Source organism: Somniosus microcephalus, chromosome 26 (assembly GCF_052327205.1).
Source record: "Somniosus microcephalus isolate GS21.2 chromosome 26, FLI_Smic_1.0, whole genome shotgun sequence".
In the NCBI taxonomy this organism is placed as follows: domain Eukaryota; kingdom Metazoa; phylum Chordata; class Chondrichthyes; order Squaliformes; family Somniosidae; genus Somniosus; species Somniosus microcephalus.
In genome coordinates, this window is record NC_141012.1 from 770,941 (window position 1) to 788,476 (window position 17,536).

The window sequence follows — 17,536 nt, forward strand, 5'->3', positions numbered from 1 at the left end:
AGTCTTGATTTTCTCTTATTGGTTGGCTGATTCTTGTAGACAGTCCGATCAGAGGCCTCACTCAACAGGTGCACAACAAAGTAGTTAAATTGCATACTTTGTACACCTGTCATTAGTCTTCGATTGGACAAACCCAAACTTCTTCAAATTTAACAAAATGTTATTGAAAGACACGTCAGTGGATCCAGAGAAAACATTCTCTACAGTTCGAATCTCTCAAAATAATAACCAGACACTTGGGGAGACAGATTTCCTCTGTTCACTGTACTAAGTTGTAAATATGAATATAAAGAACGTGTTTGCAATTTCATCACAAATAATGGAGTGGAAAGCTGCAGGGAGAGAAACCCCTCATGATTGTAGTCTTACATTTACTGTGATGTATAGCATCAAAATCTCTTATTCTGCACTGTTAAACAATTAAACTGCACCCTGGTTCCCTATCTTATCAACATTTCAAGTGACTGCCAGGACAAATGGTAGAAGGCAAAGTATCCAGGATATTCTGTGCAGCTCCAGGGGTTACAGGGTGTGGCAGGCGATGAGCCAGATCACTCCCCTTGGCTCTACCAGCACAGCCAAAGGATGGGAAAAGTACAACATTATAACGTGTAGAATTAATGAAAAGTTTTTGTTCATTCTTTATGTTGACTGATGCTGTCTGTTTTTCTCAGTGTTGTCAACCTCACTCTTCCCACCAAAGAAGGTAGTTTCATCACCAAAATGGCTCTGTATAAAAACTCGTCCTACAAGTTTCCATATCGAGAGGGGGAGGTGACGCTTACCACCCGGGATGTCTTGTACATTGGGGTGTTTGTCGAGGGAGCAGATTCTACGCAGCTGATTCTGATCATCAATCATTGCTGGGCAACTCCATCCCGCAATCCAAAGGACCGACTACGTTACGTGATAATAGAACAAGGGTTTGTGTTACACTATAACAATTTGGAAGTTTAATATCCGACAGTCACGCTGTGTGCAGAGCCCCCTCCCTGAGTGTAGTGTGTGTTCACAAATCCCCAACCCCAGGGTGTGAACAGATTCTTGCCAACTTGGAAGGTACGGTGGGTTCGGGAGAACCTTTTCCAATTTCACATCAGGTAACTCGAGTCCCTCATTCGCTGGGCCGCTCACAGCAGCTCAAACCCATTCAGTGCAAAGTGGGTTTCCTGTTGCACTGAATCAGCCGGACCTCACTCTCGGGAGCCGTCCCAAACCTGCCCTCGGGCGCTCTCTCTCCCTCGCCGCCCCCCCCCCACACACACAAACCTGCTCTCTTTTCCCCCCCCCCCACAAACCTGCTCTCCCCCCCCACCCCCAAACCTGCTCTCCTTCCCCCCCCCACAAACCTGCTCTCCTTCCCCCCCCCCCACACCTGCTCTTCCCCCCCACACCCAAACCTGCTCTCCCCCCCACCCCCAAACCTGCTCTCCCCCCCCCCACAAACCTGCTCTCCTTCCCCCCCCCCACAAACCTGCTCTCCTTCCCCCCCCCACACCTGCTCTTCCCCCCCACACCCAAACCTGCTCTCCTTCCCCCCCCACAAACCTGCTCTCCTTCCCCCCCCCCCCACAAACCTGCTCTCTTTTCTCCCCCCACAAACCTGCTCTCTCTTTTCTCCCCCCCCACACCCAAACCTGCTCTCTCTTTTCTCCCCCCCCCAACCACAAACCTGCTCTCTTTTCTCCCCACCACCCCCCCCCCCACACAAACCTGCTCTCTCTTTTCTCTCCCCCCCCCCCCCCCCCCACAAACCTGCTCTGTTTCCCTCCACCCCTGGTCACCCCCCATACATGCTGCTCCCATCACTTACTTCCCCCCTAACCTGCGCTTCCCTCTCCCTCGACACATTACCATCTCTGTCCCACCTTCAGAAGTCTCCTGCAATCCACTCTCTACAAACCCATCTTCTGTTCACCTCGCCTGAATCAGCCTCTGCTCTTCGCTATGTTTATTCTCGTGGAATCATTTTGAGACATTCAGTGCCTTAAAATAAACACCCAGGGGTCCCATTCCGGCACGGATATTTGTTTATAGTTCCCCCTCCTCCAGGGGTATGTACCCTTCCCGCAACAGAATATTTACAGATTGCAGTGCCCGGGGGGGCATCTGCAGGTTTCCCACACTGTGACCCTCAGTAACCGCCTCTGTTCTTGCTTTGAGCAGGTGTCCAAACTCGAAGGACAGCACCATCCAGATGGAGGAGAATGGCGTGTCTCTCACCTGCCGCTTCCACATCATCGTTTTCAAGTTTATCGGCGATTACGATGAGGTTCACCTGCACTGCGATGTGACGCTGTGCGATTCGGATATTAATAACTGCAGAGTTGTGAGTATTGGCAGCCTGTCAATCACAGAGCCCCGCCTGTCAATCCTTCTTCTTAGGCAGTCCCTTGGAACCGAGGATGACTTGCATTCACACTAAAAGTGACTGATGAGTCCAGTGCAGGACCTACAGTCTGTCACAGGTGGGGCAGACGGTGGGTGGGATGCTTGGGTTGACGTGCGCTCCTTGAGCTGTTTACGCTTGACTTCCGCTTGCTCCCAGCGAAGAGACTCGAGGTGTTCAGTGCCTTCCCGGATGCTTCTCCTCCACTTTGTGCGGTCTTGGGCCAGGGATTTCCAGGTGTCGGTGGGGATGTTGCACTTTTTCAAGGAGGCTTTGAGGGTGTACTTGAAGTGTTTCCTCTGCCCACCTGGGGCTCTCTTGCCGTGTTGGAGCTCCGAGTAGAGCGCTTGTTTTGGGAGTCTCGTGTCGGGCATGTGGACGATGTGACCCGTCCATTGGAGCTGATCAATCGTGGTCAAAGCTTCGATGCTGGGGATGTTGGACTGAGCGAGAACATCGATGTTGGTGCACCTATCCTGCCAGTGGATTTGCAGGATCTTGCGGAGGCAGCGTTGGTGGTACCTCTCCAATGCTTTGAGGTGCCTGCTGTATATGGTCCATGTCTCTGAGGCATACAGGAGGGCGGGTATCACTGCTGCTCTGTAGACCATGAGCTTAGTGCCGGGTTTGAGGTCCTGGTCTTCAAACACACTCTTCCTCAGGCGACCGAAGGCTGCGTTGGACTTCGTCATCGACGTCTGCTCTTGTTGACAGTAGGCTGCCGAGGTATAGAAAAATAGGAGGAGTTGGCCATTCGAGCCTGCTCCGCCATTCAATATGATCATGGCTGATCCTCTATCTCAATACCATACCCCTTGACGCCGTTTGCGTCTAGAAATCTATCTATTTCCTTAATAAATATATTCAGTGACTTGGCCTCCACAGCCTTCTGTGGTAGAGAATTCCACAGGTTCACCACCCTCTGAGTGAGGAACTTTCTCCTCATCTCAGTCCTAAATGTCCTACCCCGTATCCTGAGACTGTGACCCCTCGTTCTAGAGCTCCCAGCCAGGGGAAACATCCTCCCTGCATCCAGTCTGTCTAGCCCTGTCAGAATTTTATGTTTCAATGAGATCCCCTCTCATTCTTCTAAACTCTAGTGAATACAGACCTAGTTGACCCAATCTCTCTCAAGACAGTCCTGCCATCCCAGGAATCAGTCTGGTGAACCTTCGCTGCACTCCCTCTATGGCAAGTATATCCTTTCTTAGGTAAGGAGACCAAAACTGCACACAGTACTCCAGGTGTGGTGTCACCAAGGCCCTGTAAAACTGTAGTAAGACATCCTTGCTCCTGTACTCAAATCCTCTTGCAATGAAGGCCAACATACCATTTGCCTTCCTAACTGTTTGCTGCACCTGCATGTTTGCTTTCAGTGACTGGTGTACAAGGACACCCAGGTCCCTTTGTACATCAACATTTCTCAATCTATCACCATTTAAATAATACTCTGCCTTTCTGTTTTTCCTACCAAAGTGGATAACTTCACAGTTATCCACGTTATACTGCATCTGCCATATATTTGCCCATTCACTCAACTTGTCTAAATCGTCTTGAAGCCTCTTTGCATCCTCCTCGCAACTCACAATCCCACCTAGTTTCGTGTCGTCAGCAAACTTGGAAATATTACATTTGGTTCTCTCATCCAAATCATTGATCTATATTGTGAATAGCTGGGGCCCACGCACTGATCTCTGCGGTACCCCACTAGTCACCGGCTGCCACCCCGAAAAAGACCCATTTATTCCTACTCTGTTTCCTGTCTGTTAACCAATTTTCAAGCCATGCCAGTATATTAACCCCATCCCCATGTGCTTTAATTTTGCACACTAACCTCTTATGTGGGACTTTATCAAAGGCCTTCTGAAAATCCAAATACACCACATCCACTGGTTCTCCCTTATCTATTCTACCAGTTACCTCCTCAAAAAACTCCAGTAGGTTTGACAAACCTACTTCCCTTTCATAAATCCATGTTGACTTTATCTAATCCCGTTGATATTTTCTAAGTGTCCTGTTATCACATCCTTTATAATACTCTAGCATTTTCCCTACTACTGATGTTAGGCTAACCGGTCTGTAGTTCCCGGTTTTCTCTCTCCTTTTTTAAATAGTGGGGTTACATTTGCCACCCTCCAATCTGCAGGAACTGTTTCATAATCTATAGAATTTTGGAAGAGGACAACCAATGCATCCACTATTTCCATGGCTACCTCTTTTAGTACTCTGGGATGCAGATTATCAGGCCCTGGGGATTTATCAGCTTTCAGTCCCATTAATTTCTCCAGCACTATTTTTTACTAATACTAATTTGCTTTAATTCCTCCTTCTCACTAGACCCTTGGTAACCTAGCATTTGTGGGAAGTTATTTGTGTCCTCTTCCGTGAAGACAGAACCAAAGTATTTGTTTAATTGCTCTGCCTTTTCCTTGTTCCCCATTATAAATTCTCTCGTTTCTGACTGTAAGGGACCTACATTTGTCTTCACTAATCTTTTTCTTTTTACATACATGGAAAGTGGTTCACGTTGTCAAAGGCCTTATCGTGGATTTTGATAATCGGGGGGCAGTACTATGTAGAGGACCTTTGTCTTACGGATGCTTAGTGCAAGGCCTATGCTCTTGTAACGCTTCAGTGAAGGTGTTGATGATGGTTTGAAGTTTGACCTCCGAATGTGCGCAGACGCAAGCGTTGTCTCTATACTGTAATTCGACGACAGAGGATGGGGCAACCTTGGATCTGGACTGGAGGCGACGGAGGTTGAACAGTTTCCCGTTTGTTCTGTAAATTAGCTCCCCTCCAACGGGGAGCTTACGGAGGGTGAGATGGAGCATTGCAGCAAGGAAGATCGAGAAGAGCGTTGGTGCAATGACACAGCCTTGCTTGACCCCGGTCCATACGTGAATTGGGTCTGTGGTGGAACACGGCTTGCATGTTGGATGGAGGAGAGCATGCCAGGGGATCTCAGAGATGCCGTAATTATGACCATCTTTAAGAAAGGTGACAAGTCCGATTGCGGTAATTACAGAGGAGTTTCCCTGCTGTCTGCCATGGGGAAAGTCATCGCAAGAATCCTCCTCAATCACCTTCTCCCAGTGGCTGAAGAGCTCCTCCCAGAATAGCAATGCAGATTCCGCCCACTAAGGTGCACAATGGACACGATCTTCACCGCGTGCCAACTACAAGAGAAATGTAGGGAACTGCACAAAGGGCCTTCGACACTGTCAACCGTGGGGGATTATGGAGTGTCCTCCTCAAATTTGGCTGCCCTCAAAGGTCACCATCCTTCGCCTGCTTCACACCTGTCAATCACACCGAGCATACTTGAAAACCTGTTCATCTGTTGTGCAGACTCTGCAACAAACCATGTTTGTCTGTGAAGCTGAGCCCTATCTGCCCACATTGTCCCACTCCAGGACCAGGACCTAATCCAGGTAACACTCGAGTGCAGTACTAGGCGAGTTCTGCATTGTAGAGTCGTCAAACCGAAGCCCTGTCAGAAAAACAATCAACTAAGGCACTGAGACAAGTCATTCACGTAACTTTGCTGTGAGGTTGTATAGTGTAACTGGTTTAGGAGTACCAGAGCCAGACCGTGTGGGGTTCAAATTTCCAAGCAGAAAGGACAGGGAATAAGAGAATTAAAGAAACTGCACACAAGTGAACTCAGGGGCACACAAGGACCTGCAAGAAAATACTGTTCGATTTGTCTACTTTCTGCTGGAGTCGGTGCTTGAGACACACAATGACCAAATCTTTGTGTTGCTTCCTGTAGACCTGTCCCACTAACAGCAGGAGGCTCTCTGACTACAATGGGCAGCTCGCAAAAGAGCAGATTATCTCTGTTGGACCCATCAGGAGAAGAGGTTAGTTTTATGGTCGGGCCTGGGTGTTTTGCACTTTGGGCCATTGGCAATGTTTATACAACAGCCACAGCTCCTGTCATTTCAACAGTGTGAAACCTGCTGGGTAAAAGCAACAAAGGAGGAAATGAAACTGGGGCAGAGAAAGAGAGAAACAGGCAGAGAAAGAGAGAAACAGGCAGAGAGAGAGTGAAACAGGCAGAGAGAGAGAAACAGGCAGAGAGGAAAACAGAGATCGAGAGAGAAAAACAGAGGCAGAGTAAAAGCTACAGAAAAAGAGGCAGAGAGACATATTGAGTGCTGATAATTAGGTTTGGTACAGAGCTGCTCACTTACCTCGTGTGTAGCTGATCAGGCAGAGGCTGGTTTAAGCTGAGCTTCGTGTGCCCGAGACTGTTGACTCTTGCCCCATGATGGCCCCCACAAGGAATGCCCGATGTGCTACTTGGTTGTTGGAGGCAGCAGGTCTTTCAATGAAGGGTTGACCCTGTGTGAAGAAAGGGGCACCCAAGAGGGCACAACAACTACTTGCATTTATATAGCGCCTATAATGTCCCAAGGCGCTTCACAGGAGCGTAATCAAACAAAATTTGACACTCAGCCACATAGAGATGTTAGGACAGGTGATCAAAAGCTTGGTCAAAGAGATGGGTTTTAAGGAGCGTCTTAAAGGAGGAGAGAGAGGTGGAGAGGTTTAGGGAGGGAATTCCGGAGTTTAGGGCCTCAGCAGCTGAAGGCAGGGCCACCAATAGTGGAGTGATTCTAATCAGGGATGTGCAAGAGGGCAGAATTTGAGGAGCGCAGAATTTGAGGAGCGCAGATATTGGGGGGCGGGGGGGTTGTGGGGCTGAAGGAGATTACAGAAATAGGGAGGGGCAAGGCCATGGAGGGATTTGAAAACAAGGATGAGAATTTTAAATCAAGGCGCAGCCAGACCGGGAGCCGATGTAGATCAGCGAGCACAGGGGTGATGGGTCAACGGGACTTGGTGCGAGTTAGGACACGGGTCAGCGAGCACAGGGGTGATGGGTCAACGGGACTTGGTGCGAGTTAGGACACGGGTCAGCGAGCACAGGGGTGATGGGTCAACGGGACTTGGTGCGAGTTAGGACACGGGTCAGCGAGCACAGGGGTGATGGGTCAACGGGACTTGGTGCGAGTTAGGACACGGGTCAGCGAGCACAGGGGTGATGGGTCAACGGGACTTGGTGCGAGTTAGGATACGGGTCAGCGAGCACAGGGGTGATGGGTCAACGGGACTTGGTGCGAGTTAGGATACGAGTTTTGGATGAGCTCAAGTTTATGGAAGATGCAAAGTGGGAGGCCTGGCAGGAGAATGTTGATAATAAAGGCATGGTGAGGGTTTAGCTGAGCAGGTGCAGAGAACCATATTGTACTTGTGGTGTTTATGGTCTGTACCATGGGCCGCTGAACATCACGGTGCTCTCCGCACTCTGCCAGTATAGCCCATGGTGCCGAGGTGTGTGGTACAAGGGTTAGTGCAGGACAGTGGGTGGCTGAGGGTCTGTGCAATGGGAAGGGAACCCTAGACAGCCCACTCGTGTTCTGCAGGTGTGGAGGAAAGCTTGACATCACTGGCTGTGACATTTCCCGTCTGTTGTGCAGCAGCTGATTGGTGCGAGGAGGACAATGGTGGATGTGAACAGATTTGCACGAGTCTGGTGGAGCGGGCAGTCTGCAGCTGCATCACTGGATTCCTACACTGGGATGGGAAGCACTGCCGAGGTAGGCTGGAGAAAAATCAATTATTCTCACCTTCGCTTTGGCCCAATTGAAGTCACGGCAAAACCGCATCTGCCTTATGTCTCTCACCCCACCTAAATTCAGGGATCACCGCCATTTTAGGGGTTGGGGGCATGACTGACAAAACCGCAAGTGGGACTGGCCGGAGGCATCAGATTGCCCTGTTGGTGACCAGATCGGTTTCTCTGATTGGCCAGGACAGAAAACCTGGCCTTTTGCAGCTCTGTCTGGCACCTCAGTAATGCTGGTTGCCAGGGAGTGCGAGGTCCCTGGGAGCGAGGGTTGTCTGTTTCTGTCTCCAAGGAAGGGATCAGGTTCTTGCAAACACTCGATCCACGGGCTTTAAATTATTCTATTTTTGATGCTTTAAAATTTGTTTTTACTTTTCTTCTGATTATTGATTCACTGAATTGAGGCCAGGCTGCAGGTTACGGAAACACTGCGACAGTGGCCCAGCTGACGGGGCTGCTCGTTAACCAGAGGCCCATCTCGGGGCAACGGTACTGGGCGAGCTTCACTGTGCGCTGATTGGCGGAATAGCCCCTGATGAATTGAACTCTTTTTGCTGTGAGGTTTACTATTTCCCATCTCTGTCTCTCTGCAGCTTTAAGCGCCTCCAGTGAGCCGGCCGTGCTGCCTCTGCTTCTGCTCATCACTCAGATCTTTGGCTGGCTTGTAGTAAACACACAAGGCCCGAACCTGTAGCAAGAGTGAAGCTGGAGGAATTGGTGGTGGAAGCAGGACTGTGGCGAACTTGGCCAGAATTTAAGGAGCAACTGCATTTTCGTATTGTTGGGGAATTAATGGGGGATTAATTTTGTTTTCTTTTATTTAAGAATTAAATATTATTTCTGTAGTGAAGTACTGTAATGTCAAGATTGTGTAACAGATTTTTACCCTGAGGTACAGAGTGGACGGGTCTGACTTTTAGGATTTCAGCCTTTGAATGTTGAGTTTAGGAAAATCAACTTGGAAATAAAGGATTTATTGGCATTAGAATGTAGGCTCATTCTGATTCAAACCATCTCAGGTTCATTAATCTTCACATCTAATCAGAAACCACACACCCAGTCTCCCAGACACCCCACACTGCCCCCTAGTGACAGTCAGTGTCTGTGGAACCGTACCCCAGTGAGAGTCAGTGTCTGTGGAACTGTACCCCAGTGAGAGTCGGTGTCTGTGGAACTGTACCCCAGTGAGAGTCAGTGTCTGTGGAACCGTACCCCAGTGAGAGTCAGTGTCTGTGGAACCGTACCCCAGTGAGAGTCAGTGTCTGTGGAACCGTACCCCAGTGAGAGTCAGTGCCTGTGGAACCGTACCCCAGCGAGAGTCAGTGCCTGTGGAACCGTACCCCAGCGAGAGTCAGTGTCTGTGGAACCGTACCCCAGTGAGAGTCAGTGTCTGTGGAACCGTACCCCAGTGAGAGTCAGTGTCTGTGGAACTGTACCCCAGTGAGAGTCAGTGTCTGTGGAATCGTACCCCAGTGAGAGTCAGTGTCTGTGGAATCGTACCCCAGTGAGAGTCAGTGTCTGTGAGCACTGCTCAGCCACAGCTTCGAGCAGCAGATGGTCAGACTCAAAAATCACAAACCATGGACAATGTCAAAAGTAACAGAAGCAAATTTTTCCGCCACAAGCTTTTTAATTATATTGAAACATTTTAATTATAATGAAACATTTCATTAAAACCCAGATCCCAGAAACAGAATTATATGTTTTTTTTTCAAGTAACATAATGTCATCGCTAAATCTTAAACGAGATGCTATTTTACAAAGTTAGATAAAACCAAATGAACTGTGTCAAAGTTCTAAACTTGAGACAAATAAAACTATGGGTTAGGGGAGGCGGGGTTAGTGCGTTGCGCAGGGCGATGTACAGGGCAGCAATCGGAGTTCACCTGATCTGTACACGCGTCAGGGGCAATCCGCAGAGTTAGCACGTACACTCAAACTAAATCAGCATCATCTGTGAACTGGAGGTCCCAGACAAACAAACGATGGTTTGAGGAAACTCATTCGAGAGCTGAAAGTGTCTGCTTTAGTCAGAGTCGGAACCGATATCCAGCGGCAGGGTGTCTTGTTAACGGGTCCATGCTCAGAACTATGTGATGGTAATTTCCAGCTTATTCGCAGACTGATGGCCTTCACAGAAATGAAGCTTCTCCTCAGAGCCACGTCCAAGATCAGTTACTGGGTTTATATCGAGCGGGACAGAAATTGTAATTAGACATTGCAGGTCTGTGGGAACAGCAGTAACTGGGCAGGTCTGGTTACAACTGCTGTTTCTGCAACACGATACAGGAATGGAAAGGAGGCTCCACTTTGGCTGTGGAGGAAAGGTTCTCAGGGAAGTGAGGCTATAAATGCAAATCAATTGATTCCATGAACAGAACAAAAATCCTGGCAGTCAGAGCTGCTCATACCCAATGCCCAAGATATCAGCATTTCCAACACCTTGTTTCAGAAACCAGCTTGCTCTTTTGTAACCAAATTGTTTGTTGTTCCAACACATCACTATTAGTGAGAAATAAGCATTTGAGAAAATAACACATGATCTGACGGCCCAGGAGATGTGGGTGTGAGGAGTGAATGTGTTTGCCAATAAAAAGAAACTGCAGGTCCAGAGAAGACAGGTTAGAAAGTTCGCCACTCGTCAGACAGATGGAAGCAATAACCTGTTCTTTCACCTGCTACTTTTCCCTCAGCGAAGGTTTCACTATAAAACAGCTTTGGTCCAGAGCCCTGATTCTATCAGGATAATCATGGCACATATTACCCTGGGTCTGCAACCTGGCTCGGCTTACAGGAACTTTGCTGCAGCTATGAAACTGTGTAATGTCTTCACTCTCCCTCACACCAGCTGTGTAATGTCACGCTCGCACACACAGTGTAGTAACTCTCCCTCTCTCTCACCCTGTCTAGTAACACTCTCTCTCTCTCTCAAACCCCAGCTGTCTATTCCACTGCCCTCAGTGTTGGAACCTAGCCCATGGACGCCATGCATTGACCAGATCTCAATCTGCAAATCAGCTTAATACAGGCTACGAAAATAAAAATTATTATAACAAAAAGATTGCATTTATCATAGCAAGTGGATACAAATAAATACATCTCGATTTCTTCAAACTCTAAGCTGATTTTCTGCCGAATTTCTGTACATTTGGTTTTTGGAGATGTGGAGAATGAGATCAGTTCTATAATCGAAAGAGATGTGCGTACACGAGGGAAGGCGATTGTATTAACCGATCCGGGACTCACCGGTACACCGTTAACCGGCACAACTCACCGATACACTGGCAGGACTCACCGATAATCGGAATGACTCACTGGTACGCCGATAACCAGAATGACTCACCGGTACACCGACAACCGGCAGGACTCACACCGTCCCAAAAATGACGCAGAAATCAGCAGCATTTGCAGAAACAACATTCGGTTCCACAAATGTCTCAGAAGTCCAGAGTTAGCAGGAGCTTCGAGGGGTCAGATCCGAGCACCCACGTTCCATCACCGAGTCTGGCTTGATTCCGCTTCCGATCAGATTACATTAACTGTCTCCTGTGAAGAGAACAGATTGTGACAGTCACAGCCAGGACTATAGTTCGACCCCACCTAACCCGCGGCCCCGCATTCTCACCATATCCCTCAAACCAGTCTCGTGAATCCATCCATTCTGTCCACTTCTACTTTATTCCACAATTCCATTATCCTTTTCATGAAAATCTGAGTGCCTGGTGTTCAAATTGTTCACCACAAGGAACAATTTTACGATATGAACTTTTATCAACTCCCTTTAGCATTTATTAAATGTAATTAGTTTGTTACAATTCAGGCTCTCTCCTAACACTATAGCAGCTAGCTGCATCGGATTGGATCCATGGAGGTGTAAGTGTATGAACCGAAACGTGTGTGTGGTGAATGGGATGGTGTGTGTGTGTGCACGCATGGCCATAGTGAATGGGATGGCATGTCGTGATTGCGTGTGTTGGCATTCTATACTGATATCTCAGAGAGGTGGAGAAGAAACACGGTGATTGACCTGATATTTCAGGCTAAAGTAACAAGGGGCAATCTCCTCTCTCCACAATAACTTGGAGACCCTAATCTTTTGGTTTCTGCCTCTAGTGTGCTATTTCATAAAAACATATAAGAAATAGGAGCTAGAGTTGGCCATTCGGCCCCTTGAGCCTGCTCCGCCATTCAATAAGATCATGGCTGATCTGATCTTGGCCTGAACTCCACTTTTCTGCCTGTTCCCCATAACCCTCGACTCCCCTGTAGCTCAAATATCTGTCTATCGCAGCCTTGAATATATTCAATCACTTGGCCTCTACAGCTCTCTGGGGTAGAGAATTCCAAAGATTCACGGCCCCCAGAGAAGAAATTCCTCCTCATCTCAGTCTTAAATGGACGGCCCCTTATTCTGAAACTATACCCCCCAGTTCTAGATTCCCACACGAGGGGAAACATCCTCTCAGCATCTACCCTGTCGAGCCCCCTCAGAATCTTATATGTTTCAATAAGATCACCTCTCATTTTTCTAAACTCCAATGATTATAGGCCCAACCTGCTCAACCTTTCCTCATAAGACAGCCCCTTCATCCCAGGAATCAACCTAGTGAACCTTCTCTGAACTGCCTCCAATGCAAGTATATCCCTCCTTAAATAAGACGACCAAAACTGTACGCAGTACTCCAGGTGTGGTCTCACCAACGCCCCGTACAGTTGTAGCAAGACTTCCCTACATTTATACTCCATCCCCCTTTGCAATAAAGGCCAAGATTCCATTTGCCTTCCTAATTACTTGCTGCACCTGCACGCTAACTTTTTGTGTTTGATGTACGAGGACCCCCAGATCCCTCTGTACCGCAGCATTCTGTAGTCTCTCTCCATTTAAATACTATTTTGCTTTTCTATTCTTCCTACCAAAGTGGATAACCTCACATTTTCCCACATTATATTCCATCTGCCAAATGTTTTCCCACTCACTGAACCTGTCTATATCCCTTTGCAGACTCTGTGTCCTCCTCACAACTTACTTTCCCACCTATCTGTGTATCGTCAGCAAATTTGGCAACAGTACACTCGATCCCTTCATCCAAGTCATTAATATAGATTGTAAATAGTTGAGGCCCCAGCACGGAGCCCTGTGGCACCCCACTAGTTACAGCTTGCCAACCTGAAAATGACCCATTTATCCCGACTCTCTGCTTTCTGTTAGTTAGCCAATCCTCTATCCATGCTAATATATTACCCCCAACCCCGTGAGCTCTTATCTTGTGCAGTAACCTTTTATGCGGCACCTTATCGAATGCCTTTTGGAAATCCAAACACACTACATCTACTGGTTCCCCTTTATCTACCCTGCTCGTTACGTCCTCAAAGAACTCTAATAAATTTGTCAAACACGAATTCACTTTCATAAAACCATGTTGACTCTGCTTGATTGTGTTATGATTCTCAATATCCTGCTATTACTTCCTTAATAATGGATTCCAGCATTTTCCCCAATGACAGACCTTAGACTAACTGGCCGATAGTTTCCTGCTTTCTGTCTCCCTCCTTTCTTGAATAGGGACGATACATTTGCAGTTTTCCAATCTGCTGGGACCTCTCCAGAATCTAGGGAATTTTGGAAGATTACAACCAATGCAGCCATTATCTCTGCAATCACTTCTTTTAAGACCCTAGGAAGCAGGCCATCGGGTCCAGAGGACTTGTCAGCCTTCGGTCCCATTTGTTTACCTAGTACTTTTTCTCTAGTGATAGTTTTAAGTTCCTCCCTCCCTTTTGCCCCTTGATTTTCCACTATTATTGGGATGCTTTTAGTGTCTTCTACCGTGAAAACAGATACAAAATATTTGTTCAAAGTCTCTGCCATTTCCTTGTTTCCCATTATTAATTCCCCAATCTTATCCTCTAAGGGACCAACGTTTACTTTAGCTACTCTCTTCCTTTTTATATACTTGTAGAAGCTCTTACTGTTTTTTAAAATATTTTTTGCTAGTTTACTCTCAATCTATTTCTCCCTCTGTTTTTTTTTAGTCATCCTTTGCAAAAATTTCCCAATCTTCTATCCTACCACTAATCTTCACAACATTGTGTGCCTTTTCTTTCAATTTGATACCCTCAACTTCCTTAGTTAGCCACGGATGGTTCATCCTTCTCAGAGTCTTTCTTTCTCACTGGAATATATCTTTGTTGGGAGTTATGAAATATCTCCTTAAAAGTCTGCCACTGTTTATCTACCGTCTTATCTTTTAATCTATTTTCCAAGTCCACTTTAGCCAACTCTGTCCTCATACCCTTGTAATTGCCTTTATTTAAGTTTCAGACCCAAGTTTTTCACCATCCAACTGAATGTGAAATTCTATCATGTTATGATCATTCTTCTCGAGAGGATTCTTTACTATGAGATCATTAATTAATCCTGTCTCATTACCAGATCTAAAATAGCCTGTTCCCTGGTTGGTTCCACTACGTATTGTTCTAAGAAACTGTCCTGAATACACACTATGAACTCGTCCTCAAGGCTACCTTTGCCAATTTGATTTGTCCAATCTGTAAGATTAAAATCGCCCACAATTATTGCAGTATCCTTCTTACAAATCCCCATTATTTCTTGATTTATACTGTCCTACAGTGTAGCTACTGTTAGGGGGCCTATAGACTACTCCCACCAGTGACTTCTTTCCCTTATTATTTCTCATCTCCACCCAAACTGATTCTACATCTTGATCTTCCGAACCAAGATCATTTCTCACCACTGCACTGATTTCATCCTTTATTAACAGAGCTACCCCACCTCCTTTTCCTTTCTGCCTATCCTTCCGAAATGTCAAATACCCCATAATATTCAGTTCCCAGCCTTGGTCACCTTGCAACCACGTCTCTGTAATGGCTATCAGATCATACCCATTTATTTCTATTTGTGCTGTTAATTCGTCTATCTTGTTATGAATGCTACGTGCATTCAGATAAAGAGCCGTCAATTTTTTCTTTTTATCAACTCTGACCCTATTTGTTGGTGCACTCTTATGCTTGTACACTCTGTCCCTTCCTGTCACACTCTGGCTATCATTACCCCACACTATTGACTTGTCCTTTCTTTTTAACTTTCTAAATTTCACCTCACCTGAACCCTCCCCCCCCACTATTTAGTTTGAAGCCCTATCTACTGCCCTAGTTATTCGATTCACCAGGACACTGGTCCCAGCATGGTTCAAGTGAAGCCCATCCCAACGGAACAGTTCCCTCTTTCCCCAGTACCGGTAGTGTCTCATGAATCAAAACCCATTTCTCCCACATCAATCTTTGAGCCACGTATTCAACTCCCTGATCTTATTTGCTCGTGGCTCAAGTAGTAATCCAGAGATTATTACCTTTGTGGTTCTGCTTTTTAATTTAGCTCCTAGCTACTTGTACTCCCTCAGCAGAACCTCTTTCTTAGTCCTACCTATGTCGTTGGTACCTATGTGGACTACGACAACTGGATCCTCCCCCTCCAAGTTCCTCTCCAGCCCCGAGGAGATGTCCTTAACCCTGGCACCGGGCAGGCAACACAGCCTTCGGGACTCACGCTCTCGGCTGCAGAGAACAGTATCTATCCCCCTAACTGTACTGTCCCCTACCACTACTACATTCCTTTTTACTCCCCCAACTTGAATGGCCCCCTGTACCACAGAGCTGCGGTCAGTTTGCTCATCCTCCCTGCGGTCCCTGCTCTCGGCCACACAGGCTGCAAGAACCTCGCACCTGTTGGACAAGTGCAAGGGCTGAGGCTTCTCCAATACTACCTTCTGGATCCCCATACCTGCCTCACTTGTAGTCGCAGCCTTCTGTCCCTGACCATGGACCAAATCTGAAGTATTTAACCTAAGGGGTGTGACTACCTCCTGGAACAAAGTGTCCAGGTAACTTTCTCCCTCCCTGATGTATCGCAGTGTCTGAAGCTCAGACTCCAGCTCATCAACTCTGAGCCCAAGTTCCTCAAGCAGCAGACACTTACTGCAGATGTGGTCGCTGTGGATCACACTGGGGTCCACCAGCTCCCACATGCTTCAGCTGTAACACATCACCTGCCCTGCCACCTCTATTGTATTTTATTTAACTAATTAGGCTTTCAAGTTTTGAAATACTCAATTGTCCATTAAGTTTTTAATCTAGGTAATAACCTTGTTTCATTTATTAAATTTAGTTATAAGCTTTAGGTCTTTACTGTAACTTAGCCCACGGTCCTAATTTAACCCTAGTTGTTTATATTTTTTTTAATGTCTCAAGCAGCACCTCTTACCCCCACCTCATCGAATTCCCTCACTCACTAAATTCCCAAGTTTAGTACTCTGTAGAAGCAGTACGCTGTAGAACTGGACTCCGTTTCAAACTGAATAAAACAGCAATGAATGTGGTTGCTGTGACGGGGAATGTGGTCGCTGTGACGGGGAATGTGGTCGCTGTGACGGGGAATGTGGTCGCTGTGACGGGGCGGGGAATGTGGTCGCTGTGACGGGGCGGGGAATGTGGTCGCAGTGACGGGGCGGGGAATGTGGTCGCAGTGACGGGGCGGGGAATGTGGTCGCAGTGACGGGGCGGGGAATGTGGTCGCAGTGACGGGGCGGGGAATGTGGTCGCAGTGACGGGGCGGGGAATGTGGTCGCTGTGACGGGGCGGGGAATGTGGTCGCAGTGACGGGGCGGGGAATGTGGTCGCAGTGACGGGGCGGGGAATGTGGTCGCAGTGACGGGGCGGGGAATGTGGTCGCAGTGACGGGGCGGGGAATGTGGTCGCAGTGACGGGGCGGGGAATGTGGTCGCAGTGACGGGGCGGGGAATGTGGTCGCAGTGACGGGGCGGGGAATGTGGTCGCAGTGACGGGGCGGGGAATGTGGTCGCAGTGACGGGGCGGGGAATGTGGTCGCAGTGACGGGGCGGGGAATGTGGTCGCAGTGACGGGGCGGGGAATGTGGTCGCAGTGACGGGGCGGGGAATGTGGTCGCAGTGACGGGGCGGGGAATGTGGTCGCTGCGACGGGGCGCGGAATGTGGTCGCTGCGACGGGGCGCGGAATGTGGTCGCAGTGATGGGGCGGGGAATGTGGTCGCTGCGACGGGGCGCGGAATGTGGTCGCAGTGACGGGGCGGGGAATGTGGTCGCTGCGACGGGGCGCGGAATGTGGTCGCAGTGACGGGGCGCGGAATGTGGTCGCAGTGACGGGGCGGGGAATGTGGTCGCTGCGACGGGGCGCGGAATGTGGTCGCAGTGACGGGGCGGGGAATGTGGTCGCAGTGACGGGGCGCGGAATGTGGTCGCTGCGACGGGGCGCGGAATGTGGTCGCAGTGACGGGGCGGGGAATGTGGTCGCTGCGACGGGGCGCGGAATGTGGTCGCAGTGACGGGGCGGGGAATGTGGTCGCAGTGACGGGGCGCGGAATGTGGTCGCTGCGACGGGGCGGGGAATGTGGTCGCAGTGACGGGGCGGGGAATGTGGTCGCAGTGACGGGGCGGGGAATGTGGTCGCTGCGAC

General features: G+C 48.4%; 2 protein-coding genes across 13 annotated transcripts in view; one reads left to right on the top strand and one right to left on the bottom strand.

The window, feature by feature from the left end:
• tecta (tectorin alpha) overlaps positions 1 to 9,015 on the top strand; it is a 97,628-nt gene extending 88,613 nt beyond the window's left edge. Inside the window, exons 21-25 of the mRNA XM_085968215.1 lie at positions 675 to 923; positions 2,167 to 2,329; positions 6,165 to 6,255; positions 7,879 to 7,998; positions 8,621 to 9,015. Of these exons, the coding sequence (XP_085824341.1) occupies positions 675 to 923; positions 2,167 to 2,329; positions 6,165 to 6,255; positions 7,879 to 7,998; positions 8,621 to 8,721 (724 nt within the window). The 3' untranslated portion in view covers positions 8,722 to 9,015. The remainder of the gene's footprint in view (positions 1 to 674; positions 924 to 2,166; positions 2,330 to 6,164; positions 6,256 to 7,878; positions 7,999 to 8,620) is intronic.
• LOC147100184 (rho guanine nucleotide exchange factor 12-like) overlaps positions 1 to 17,536 on the bottom strand; it is a 278,585-nt gene that overhangs the window by 4,948 nt on the left and 256,101 nt on the right. For 11 of the 12 annotated variants that reach the window (XM_085967602.1, XM_085967601.1, XM_085967596.1 and 8 more), the window contains one exon: positions 9,611 to 11,573. In XM_085967602.1, the coding sequence (XP_085823728.1) occupies positions 11,563 to 11,573 (11 nt within the window). In that variant the 3' untranslated portion in view covers positions 9,611 to 11,562. Of the gene's footprint in view, positions 1 to 6,588; positions 6,740 to 9,610; positions 11,574 to 17,536 lie in introns of those variants that run through there. The other variant, XR_015073688.1, reaches the window with a different exon arrangement.